The sequence below is a fragment of the Schistocerca piceifrons genome, chromosome 1 (genome assembly GCF_021461385.2).
Source record: "Schistocerca piceifrons isolate TAMUIC-IGC-003096 chromosome 1, iqSchPice1.1, whole genome shotgun sequence".
In the NCBI taxonomy this organism is placed as follows: domain Eukaryota; kingdom Metazoa; phylum Arthropoda; class Insecta; order Orthoptera; family Acrididae; genus Schistocerca; species Schistocerca piceifrons.
Window position 1 is genome coordinate 215,269,555 of NC_060138.1, and position 12,680 is coordinate 215,282,234.

General features: G+C 38.6%; 1 protein-coding gene across 1 annotated transcript in view; it reads right to left on the reverse strand.

Moving 5' to 3' along the window:
- Window positions 1–9,036: 9,036 nt before the first annotated feature.
- The window catches only part of LOC124784992 (atrial natriuretic peptide-converting enzyme), a 265,876-nt gene continuing 262,232 nt past the window's right edge, over window positions 9,037–12,680 (reverse strand). The window contains exons 12-13 of the mRNA XM_047254143.1: window positions 10,843–10,955; window positions 9,037–10,225 (exon numbers count right to left, since the gene is read on the reverse strand). Coding sequence (XP_047110099.1) covers window positions 10,043–10,225; window positions 10,843–10,955 — 296 coding nt within the window. The 3' untranslated portion in view covers window positions 9,037–10,042. The remainder of the gene's footprint in view (window positions 10,226–10,842; window positions 10,956–12,680) is intronic.

A 12,680-nucleotide genomic window follows, 5' to 3' on the forward strand; every position in this document is an offset into this window, starting at 1 on the left:
TTAAGCTTGGTGGCCCCCTTTGTGCTATTTGTGAGGAGTAGGCTACATTCCAGAACCAGGTTTCACCCTCATCATAGTCATAATCAATAATCATATGTTACAAACAGATTTCTCTTTGAGCAGCTCAAAATATCTTGCTGTTAACAGGCTTTCATCCAGTTTAACTAAGAAGGATACAGTGTGTCCCATTAAGAACACCAGAGAATGTACACAGTGAAAACACCATCTTCAGAATGAGGAAAAACAGTACAGTTGGTCTGATCTTCTTCTTTTCATAAATAACCTGCAACCATATTTTCAAAAAGCAGATATGGTTCCCTTTGCTGATGATGCAAGTATTATAATCAAGCTCGAAGGAGAAGTTACAATACTTGAAAATGTAAAAAAAAAATTTAAAATCTATATATAACAAATTATTGAACTTGGATAAAACACAATATACACAATTATGTACTGCACAAAACCTAACTACATGATTAGAAATAATGCATGGTGGGGTCATGTTACACGCATGGGAGAAGCAAGGTTACCCAAGAGACTCATGGGTTCAGCAGTAGAGGGTAGGAGGAGTCGGGGCAGACCAAGGAGAAGGTACCTGGATTCGGTTAAGAATGATTTTGAAGTATTAGGTTTAACATCAGAAGAGGCACAAATGTTAGCACTGAATAGGGGATCATAGAGGAATTTTATAAGGGGGGCTATGCTCCAGACTGAACGCTGAAAGGCATAATCAGTCTTAAATGATGATGATGATGATGATGATGATGATGGTAAGTAAATAAATGAAACAGAATATTCTAAATTCGTAGGTATGGATGAGAACCAGAATCACAAGTCACATTTTACATATCTTCTTAAATATCTAAGCTATAAAACTTTTGCATTATGGATAATGTCAAATTTTTGCAGATGAAAACGTCAAAAAGTTGACTTATGTTTTCTATTCTTTTTCACTAATGTCTGATGACATCATATTCTGGGGTAACTTGTCATTGACGGAGAAAGTGTTAGTTGCACATAAAGTTTGCAATGAAGATGGTCTATGGTGTTCACTCTGTAACATCTTATAGACAGCTGTTTAGACAGGTAGGCATACTGATGACAGTCTCCTGGTATGTTTACTCCCTTATTAATATAAGAATGGTAGCTTTAGAGTATTGTATAAGTGGTTGACACCTTGCCATATTTTTCATTGAAAAGGCATACTATAATTGTAAAACTGACTCAGTCTGTGTATTAGTGAAAGGTCGCACGTATGATCCAAGGAACATGCAAATAACTAAGCTGAACAATATTTCAAATGGAGGACAAAATTACTCTTATGATTTGTTTTTCATTCTCCACATTTTACCTGCATTTATGAAAACAGTGCTACTGAAAGTAGGAAAGAGAGGTGCTGGTGGTAGTTAAGCTGTGAAGGTGGGTAGTGAGTTGTGCCTGGATAGCTCAGTTGGCAAGGCATTTGCCTCCAAAACGCTAAGATTCTGAGTCTAAGTTTGGACTCAGTGCATAGTTTTAATCTCCCAAGAAGTTTCAATATTAACATGAGCTCTCTAGCCATCTTCAACAGCAGTTGCATGGTTTACAACAAAGTTTTTATAAATATCTTCCAAAAACTGATTCATAAAGATGTTCCAGTAGGGTTCTGTTTTTTGTATATATGAGTGACATACAAGAAGTAACTTCTGCAGAAAATGAGAGATTGATATATTAATATCGCCAGAGAGAGCTGTGAAAAGAATGTTAAAGAGCCAAAATGATGCAAGTTTTTGGGTTTCTTTACTTGTTGATTTTCCTGTTTCAGTGAATAAGTACCTGTTGTTATTACCTACTGGTGTGATAAAGTATCTTGTGAATAAGTTTAAATTAAAAAATTCATGAAGAAACAGGTTAAGATATATTGACTTCAGTGTCTGGAGACAGCTATCTGGCTTTCAACCTGATGTTAACAACCTTGTTAAGGTTGATTGGATACAAAGACATGGATACTACAGATTTCTTAAGAAATTGTTTTGCAGTTAAGTGGTTCCTATTGTTAATCGATATTTTTATATAATAAATGTTAATTGCATCATTTTGTTTTCATAAACCCAGGCTAGTATTGCAAGCTGGCCTACTGTCCTGGGCAGCTGTTATCCTGTGTACTTTACCAGTGTGTGAGCAAGTGCCAGCACAATTTTGTGTGTGTGTGTGTTGAAATTTAATAGAAGGGATCTCCTATATAACAGGCTACACACATTTACATCCTGCCAATGAACACCACCATGGGCATACATGGCATGTCGTGTGGGCCAAGCCATTGACAGCAGTAAGGTGAGGGAGGCAACCATGGCTCAGTCTTGTACAGTTCATTGCATGAGCTTCTATCAATCAAGCTATTCTGCTCATTGGGTTTCAACCCTGCCTGTTACCTGAACTCCCTTTTTCTCATTACTGTTGTTCATTCAGTTTTCTGCTCTTGACAAACATGATTTCATTTACAGATAACGCATATGTATTGGGAGCAGATAGAAATGTGGCAATGAGGTCTTAATTCTGTCATGTTTTTGGCAACACAAACACACTCAGTTCCAGTGTTATGAATCCCAAGTTTCTGGAACTTTTGCAGCACCAGCTTCAACAACAAAAGTTTGCAGCTCCAGAGGAATGGCAGTAACAACAGCTGTCACTGCAGTGGCACCAGGTACAAGGGCAGCAATTGCAAGAACAACATGTTGTGCTACTGTACATCATGTCTCAGCAGTGACAACTCCCTCAGTTGGTCGTCACACGGGCATTTGCAGCCTTTGACAAAGCTTCAGGGCGCTGGGAATCTGCCTTAATTGTTTTTAATGGTACTGTTTTGTTTATAGCATTTCCAGTAGGCAGCAAAGTGTACTGCTCTTGAAACTTCCTGGCAGATTAAAACTCTGTGCCAGCCTGAGATTTGAACTCGAGGCCTTTGCCTTTGGTTGCAAGTGCTCTACTGACTACCCAAGCATGACTCATGACCTGTCCTCACAGCCTTGCTTCTGCCAGTACCTCATATCCTATTTCCAAAACTGGTGCTCCTAGAAGAAGGGATGTTATGGAGATATATCTTAACCACGGCCTGGGGGATGTTCCCATAATGTTTGTCTTTCTAGTCATTGTTTATACATAGTGGTGCAGAAATTCCAAATACTCTGGGACCCTACACATTGTCTTTAGAGGATCTCTGTACTCTGCAATTCAAGTTTCAAATCTAAATCATCGCCTCTATGAGCAGCAGTCACCTGATGATTGTCACCTGATTATTCCATCTCAACATTATCTTTTTTTGGCTCGAAGTGTCACCCACAATCACGTGTATTTAGATCGTCTCTGTCTTGTAAGAGACATCGTTCTGCCTCCCCCCCACCCCTCCCCTCCAGCATCATGTAACCTTTTTTGTAATGTTAATCAGACAGATCTAAAACGCCCTTCCTCTTTGGTGTTCCAATGTGCTTTATTCAAGAAGAAGAAGAAGTTCCAGTAGCCAGCATTCCAGAAGTAACTGCCTGCACTGCACAAGCAGACTGTTGGGCTTGCAGCAAATGAGGCACCTCACAGCAGTGTGTCAACAAGCAGCCCACTGGCCCAGCTATCATGGGGACAGCACGTCAGTCACACCATCATGACTGCAGATCAGGCAACTCCCCTGCTATCATAAAAGCTTTTGTTGGGCTTGCCACTTTCCAGCTGATCTGTGAAATTCCAGCTGGGTACGGGCACTGCTGTGTCATTAATCAGTGAGGCCATTTGTCAGCAGCTTGGCTTTCATTTATCATGGCAGGTCCAACACCACATCATCTCTTACTGCTACAAAACCATTACTCTTCTTGGGGAATTGTCGCTGGCAAGTAAATATAAAAATGTCGAATGTCTACTAACATTCTTCGCTGTGTGCTTCCCAGCTGCTACTAATATTTTCAGCTTAACCAGTTTTTGTTTCAAAGTAGTATACCAAGTCAATGTAGTGTCTGAAGACTGCTCATATCTCTTTGAAGCCATCAGCAGTGCCAAAATTTTGTAGAACTTTCCCATTACCATTTGCTGTTAGAGAGGCTGTTCAAGCAGAATTCACGTAGTTTTAGGACCAAGGCATCATTTTTCTGGTTTCAGCTAGTCATTGGGCGACACCTATGGTTGACCTTAAGAAGTCAAATGGGTGTTTACACATTTGTGGTGATTTTAAGTCCACTATAAATATCCATTCCAATACTGATTTCAGTCCTATGCCTTGACTGGGGGAGCTGGTAACTAATGGTCAGGGGAGATGATTTTTCAGAGCTGAATCTAAAGGGAGCATATCGACAGCTGCCATTTGATGATGCATCCTGGCAGCTGCTAGCCTTAAGTATGCCATTTGGCTTTGCTAGTGCACCTGCCATTTTCCAAAAGTAGTTAGAATAGCTGATTTAATGTATTCTGCACTGTCTTAATTATTTGGATAATATCATTGTTATCTGGCTGACACAGGCAGAACACTGTAGTAAGCTCAAATCCCTTTTCAAATGGCTCTAGGAAAATGGCTTATGCTATCAGTCGGTACCGTGCAGTTACTTTGCCCTGATCATCAGATCCTGAGGCACATTCTAGGTCATAATGGTATCACACTCACACGTGCTCATGTCAGAGTGATCACTAATATGCCAACCCTCACTAATTTTAAATAGTTGTGGCCATTCCTGGGTAAAATCACATACTATGCCAAGTTTATTCCCCAAGTGGCGTGAATTGTACACCCCCCTAAATCAGCTGTCCAAGAAGTGTGTCAAATCTGTGAGCTCCGCTTCCTGTCAACACACTTCTCAGTGCCTAAAATACTGTCTCAATACCATGTACGGTGTCATCTACATGGGACCTGCCATTGGCACTGGTGACAGACACAACCCAGTATTAAATTGTGGTGGTTTTGTCCCATAAATTGCTGGATGGTTCTGACTGGCCAATTGCCTTCACCTCCAAAATTTTGACTGTGATGCAGCTCAACTATTCACAAACTGTGAAGGAGGCTTTATCAATTACATTTAGGATCAAGAAACTTCATGTGGTAAGTGAGCACAATCACTTTATTTAGGTGTTCAGGCTTCGATCTAAACTCATGGAAAAACTGTGCACAGCCTGCAGTGCTGGGCATTGTTTTTAAGTGGGTACCACTATAAAATCCACTTTCATCCCACATGTCAATGCAAATTCCCTGTCCCGCCTCCCACTCAGCCGTGACGTGGAATTTGATTGCCAGGAAACAGTTTGTTTTGCTCTGTATCAACTTCTACAACAAACACTAGATGAATTCCCACTGACCAAATGCAAGATAACTAGAAAATTTTGTCTGCAACACAAAAGGGATGACCAAAGCATGTTTCTGACCCAGTCTTTCTCATTTTCTCTGTCTCACAAATCCCTAAGGGCATTCTTATTAGAGCACTGCTTCTATTCAGTGGTAGAATTCTTAGCCCATTGGGAGTACAACAGACATGAAGCAAGAATATGCAAAAATTGCTACTGATAATAAAGCAAGATCAAATATAATGAATTTATTGTACTATTAAAATAAATGTGTAAGTTATATGTAACCTATCCCTCTCTCTCTCTCTCTCTCTCTCTCTCTCTCTCTCTCTCTCTCTCTGTGTGTGTGTGTGTGTGTGTGTGTGTGTGTGTGTGTGTGTGTGTGTCATGCAAATGACATTTGACAATCTGTAGAGATTTACTGGATCAATAAATAAATAGATAAATTTGTTTCACCCTGCACTACCAGCTTAATGCCACAAAGAACATCTTAACATTGGCTACAGAGGAATCTGAATGCTGGTTCATCATTCCAGCACCACTCTGACCCCACATCATCCAGCTTCTTCATACTTTGTATTGGGGGATGATGTACATGCAAGATTTGACCCAGTGGCATGTCCACTGGCCTGGCATTGATGCCAACATTCAACACATGTGCCACTCCTGTCATGGTTGCCACTCAGTCAAGTGGCCTTTGCATAATGTTTTTCACCATGGCTCTACCCTGGTCACCCATGGGAGATAGTCTACATTGATTCTGCAGGGCTGTTTCAGGGAGTAGTGGACACCATCTCAAACTTCCCTTATGTGGCAAACATGTGAATTCCATCCACTGTATCCGCAGCTCATGGTCTAGTGGCTAGCGTTGCTGTCTCTGGATCATGGGGTCCCGGGTTCGATTCCTGGACAGGTTGGGGATTTTCTCTGCCCAGAGACTGGGTGTTTGTGTTGTCCTCATCATTTCACCATCATTCATGAAAGTGGCTAGATTGGACTGTGTAAAGACTGGGACTTTGTATGGGCACTGATGACTGTGCAGTTGAGTGCCCCACAAACCAAACATCATTATCCGTCCACTGCCTTTCCTGCTACCCTCAGTGTTCTCTCAGTGAGCTTTGCCATCAAGTGAGTGCCATGCACCCTGGATTTGGATAACAGGCCTCCCAATTTACGTCGATGTAGTTCCAGGCCTTCTGTTGCTGTAACGGCATCAAACATCTTACCATTGACCCATTTCACTCAGCTTCCGATGCATCATACCCTGTTAGACCTCCTGCATGTCATGTCATGTGCCTAACCTGCATACAAGTCGGCCTAAGCATATGGCACCTGTTTTCGAGCGTACACGTTCAGCTGGGATCTGGGGTGGACCTCAGGGGTAGTCGTTGGCCATGGAATAGTCATTTGATGTTGTGGCCTGGCATGTCTGTTCAACCCACAATCACAACCAACTCTAGCTGCAGATACAGTCGCAATCTGTGCCCCCACCACTGCTGCCTTCTCCGACCTCTGGGCCAGACACTGGGACTCCCACATGGCACGCTTCTTTCCTTCGCCTGCACCCCGGTATGATCTCGACTCCTGTCTTCCAGAAGGTTGTTGAAGGGATCATGGTTAGGAAGCCTAAGGACATGAATCTGTTCCCTCCATCCCATCCTTCCCTCACTCCTGTTATATAAACACAGTCCATTCGCTGACTATGGTGTGCCACCACATCTGCTGCCCTCAGTGTCCTCAGTTGGCCAGGTCGCCTGGGTTAATCAACCCCGAGGTACTGATTCTGGATCCACTGGCAGGGTGTTCTGTCACTCTAATCACACTCCCACCCCCCTTCTCCCCACTGTCATAAGCAGGAACCTTTTTGTTCCCCCCCAAGGTAATTGTGAGGGAGGGGGGGGGGGGAGGATTCTATATTCCTGCTAACAGCTGACATTGATAGCGACTCAGAGGCACAGCAGCTTGTGGTTGATGATTGCCCCCAGGTGCATGGCTAACAGCTGACATTGATAGCGACTCAGAAGCTCAGCAGCTTGTGGTTGATGATTGCCCCCAGGTGCATGTGAGGCATGTCACGTGGACTAAGCTGCTCATAGTAGTGGTGCCTAGCAGGCGGCCATGATTCAGTGTAGTACAGTTTGCTGCATGAGGTACTATCAATTGTGCCATTCTGATTATTGGAATTTCAGTCCTTTCTTGTAAATGGACTTCCTTATTCTTATTATTGGGTGCTCTTGATGAACTTGATTTTCTTTGTGGATTTTAGATCATGCCAGGAATGGACAGAAAACAACACACTGTGCTTGGTTCTCATGAACAATAAATATTTAGATGTTTTAGTACATGTACCACAATGGCAAGAGGTAATTTTTAACATAAATTAAGATATTTTAATAACAAAATACATATTTCTAGTAAAAATTTATTTTTAATAAGCATCTATTGAGTAGTACAATAGTATTTATGAAAGTTTCAACATAAAGACAGGGAAACTAAAATTAAAATTGTGCCACAAATCAGGTACATGTTTAAGTTTATAGGACTCACTTTGAGCAGTCCATATGTCTTAGAGCCTCTAAACATTGCAGTATAATACCAAAGAGGACTTTATGTGTTCCTGAGAAATGTCCCTATACACAATTTGTATTAGAGTCCACAAAACTTCAATAGTGGAACAATTTTTGCTGGAGGCTGTCACAAACAAGTTGCCAGCCAATTGCTACTCACCATATAGTGGAGATGCTGAGTCCCAGATAGACGCAACAAAAATTTGTCAGGAAATAACTATCCTTTTCATAATATTGTTACATTCCATCCTGGATTTTCCATTGTTTGATTTGCCATCCAACTGTTTGGATATATTTCATGGATGACATGTTGGACAAACATATCAGCCTGAGAATCAATTGTATCTGCCATTCCTGGTGGAAACCATGCACATTCTTTCCAGTGTTGACCAAGCATTATCTTGATGATGTAATTGCCTGAAGGAGAAGCTATACACCAGGCTCTAAAACCTCAATGATATTGTGTTTGCTGTTCAGGCTGCTCTAAATATGTAGGAGTTGGAATTTTGTGTATCTCATAGTGACAAAAACAATCAAACATGGTGTTCATCTGCTAACCCGCTCAACACTGCAGGATCCCTTTCACTACAGCAGCATCTAAGATGAATATGGCAATGACCATAGAAAAGCTGAGATGGCATTTTTATGAACATTATCCATGTACCCATTGAAGTCTGAACCATTTCCTAATTCTACACTGTGGAAGTGGACAGATTGGTGTGCAAGTCTAGGGTTCCCATCTTCCTTGATTGTTGAGGGACAGTTGCTGTTTTTAACAATTATTCTGGTCTATTTGAGGATCAAAATATTATCGATCTTCTTATGTGACAAGACTTTCATTTTTTATTTCTTTTTAAATTAACTACCTGACCATACTGGAACTTTTCTTACAGAAGAATGGAATGTTTCCCCTGTGCTATTTCAACTAGTGCACATTTAATTTTAGAACAATGAAATTTAGCTTCTCCCCTGAAAAATTAAATTATACATAATATCCATTTAATTGGAAACTCATAGGTGTTTTCATAAGACTAGACATTATGATGAAAAGGAATGCTCTTTTAAGTCACAAGGAATAATTTACATGCAATTTTTTTTTAACAAGCAACAATTCTTTTTATTTGTAATATACAATTACATAGAGTTTGATGTCACTTATGATAATTGATTAAATGAAACAAAATGTATGATGATATCATGATATAAACAATGAATTGTATTTACATGACAGACAATGGTACGTATGTCAACATTTTTCAATGCTTACATAATCAAAAGTACTTTGTCTATATAAAAACATATACTGTCTTTAATTCCCTCTTCTCTCAGTTAAAATTACATGCTGTTTACATTGAAACAATGTTATATATGTCAATATGTAACTGTAAACAAGAACAACAGTAACATCCAGAATACTGAAATGAAAATATTTGCATTCAATTTCATTACATGTACTGATCACTATTATCTTTTGTTCTTAAAGCCAACTGACAAATTTTAATGTTGGCTTTTTTTCAAATTTGACAAAAGTATTTTCTAACTTTGTGAGGTTATAAATAGTTAATTTTTCAGATCTTTGCTCTGGAGAAATGAACATGGTAAAATACATGGTTGTAGCATACTTCTGTCATGATCACAATAGACAGAATTCAGAAGATATACTTTTTACATCTGCAGCTGATAATTACTTGTTTCATTTAAAAATAATGAAAATTCATCTTGACAGTTAAAGAATGAGTAACTTCATAACAAAAACTTTATTCTTTTAGGGTGTTGCCTATAGATTATAAATGTGGTAACAGCAGTTTTATGCCTAGTTACATAATTTGGCTTTCATAGGCTGCAGATTATGATCAGTATTGTACACCAGTACAAACTGCATTTCCATTAAGGTTTAAATTCGGGTACGCCCCAGTACCAAATGTGTAGTACTGAAATTCTTGAGATTTTTTGCTCCTATATTCCTTCATTGGGGCTAATCTTGCTTTTAATGAGCACGGAATTGATTAACACTTTTTTTAGCTGTAAGCTGGAAATTTTATCTAAGAAAACTTATCTGATTGTTCAGTTAATATTCACACAGTATCGTTCATGTTTTTGGAGATCTCATGTAAATTTATTTTTAAAAAAATAGCAGTCTTCTGGAAATGAAGACAGTCTTGCTGTCGATGCACCTACACAACTCACGTGACAGTCTGCATTGTTTTAAATATCCAGTCAATGTTTGAAGTAATTTTATCATATAACCGTGGTCGCTCCATTCCAGATGCAGCACATGCTATTCTCCAATTGCTTAGGCCCATAAGAATCCAACGTTTGCTGTCTGAAGACAAGCATACCATAGGGCTTCCAGCTACTTCTTCTTCCTGAAATAATGAAAAATATATGTTTACAGTGGAACAGACCGTAGGAAGATACTGCAGTTTTTCCAAAGACAACAATGAAAAATATGTACAAACTGCAACTGGAAAAAGTTTACCATAAATAGAAACAGCAAGTTAGAAATGTGACCCAAAAAATAAGTGAGAAAAAGTATCACTTAAAAAACAATAAATGTAAAAGAATAAAATAAGAAAAAATAATAATCATAATATGTATCCAAAATCAAGAGAAGACATTAACACATACACCTGAAACATCAAGAACACTTTTTTCTCATATATGGGGTGTAAGATGTTTTCTCCAGATTGCACTGCCAACTTCCTGAGGCAGTTTATCATCAAAGAAAGAACAGAGATTGCAGATTTGCTTTTTCTGCCCCTTATTTTTTGTTCTTATAGAAGAATATGATATGACTGATGATTTTCCCAGTTGATAATTTGTTTAATAATAAAACTTATCATTTTTTAAATGCAATCTGTTTTTATTTGCTGATAATGAACGTGCCAGATGTTATATGGCAAGAATTTAAGATACATCTCAGTAATTACAACATACATAATATACAGTTGGAAAAAAATACTGACAGGTATTAAATACTCACATTACAGTCTTTTGCAAAAGACTCTGTACAGACACTGTTAACAGTTGGAAAGCTGATGTTCATACAACGGTCCATTGGGGTAATCTTGATTTCAATTCGTTGCAGTTGTTCTCCTGCAAGTGAAAAGTTTTTAGAATGTTTTGTTACTCAGAACACTGTGGAAAAAGATGCTGTACCAATTACTTTAGATTCTGACAACTTCTTCTTTATCCATTGTATGTATATTACTGGATTTTCTTCCTGTGTATAATTTGTGTCTCTATTAGTAGTGATAAGATAAAATATTTTTGTCATGCATTGATGCAAAATAGAAGAGTACTCATATAGTAATTTGAAGGATATCACCACACTGTGTACAAACACTGCAAAAAATGAAACATCTTCATTTGTTGTTGTACTTCTTTAAATACTACAACTGAAACTCTGAAACTAATTGCCAGTAGTTCAGCTGTCTTATGAAAGAGGAAATGGAAAAAGTAGTAGATGTCAACTTTCCCATGGAAAAAAAATTTCTTCATAGCTGTCCTGTTGTAGATTTAAAAGTTAAATGTCTGCATATGAAGGGAAGAATTATTTTTGTAGGTATACTGTATCATGAAAATATTTCAAATCCAGTGGATTGTTAAGCGATGCCTGCCCTCCGTCAGGCATAAACAGCTTTCTATCAATGTGCTAAAGCCACATGTGAAAGCCATCTCAGCCGCTGTCGAGAAATGTTATTAATTTCCACAACCAGTTACTTTCAACCAACATCCTGTAACTGTAAATTGCACTATCCATTGTGGCATTATTTCTCATCTTTCTCTCTTGTATGAACTGTGAGTAGATTTTACTTCCATTTGCTGCCCCTTTAGTGATGGAAAGGGTATCAGATTTTTTTTATAAATGTACTCAATGGGCAGTATTTTTCAGTACAGGTATTTCATTCATTCGAAGCAATTATCGATTCGTGAAGTCATTGCCTAGACATGAGTTGATGGTAAAATGAATCTGTTTTAGCAAACTAATAGTTTATTTCAGGCAATAAAGTTTTTGAAGTTTATTCAGAATGGGAAATGTTTAATAGTAATTGCATGCCATAATTTTGTCTGTTTAATATAAAGGTGTTTTGAATTTTATGTGCATAAAAAAAAATGTGAATTTATGTGCGGCTTTTACTCTGAGACGAGTTATCACTTAGAGTGCAAAAGGTGCGCATGTACAGTTCACTGACCTGCACGGTTAATTTTATTTTTTGTGATTTTGACCCAAATGAAGACAAATCCAGTTTCATTTAGACTTTATGTGAGATAGACACATCACGTTATTACAAAAGAGTAATTTTTTAGGGAAAACTGAAACCTGCGTGCTCGATTTGAAATATGTCATACGCTAGTGCGTGATTGATCTGTCCAGTGAATCACGTACAATAGTTGCAAATGCACTTGGACTTAATGCACAAAGTTGGAAATTAATTTTGAGACAAGTGCTGATTTTGACAAAAATGAATCTAAAGTTTATTCAAAATATCGAGAAATGTCAATAAACTGGTGGTTTCAAAAGTTAAATTACTAACTGTTGTGTAACATCATTGATTGTCCCACACCACTACTGAATGTGTTGTATTGTGTCTCTTCACAAGAGATCTCAAGAAGCTGGGATAAACAAGAAATAAGGAACAGACTAAAGAAGAGGCATCGGTAAATACTTGGTGCCGCAACTTGGGGCCTGAAAAGGGTATTCTAACAACTTCAGGCCCAAGGCATGAACATCGACCCATTGGAAAGGATAAGTAGTCACAGCTAATGTGAGATACTCGCAGGTATAAGTAGGATAGACATAGCAGAAAAGAATAGTTC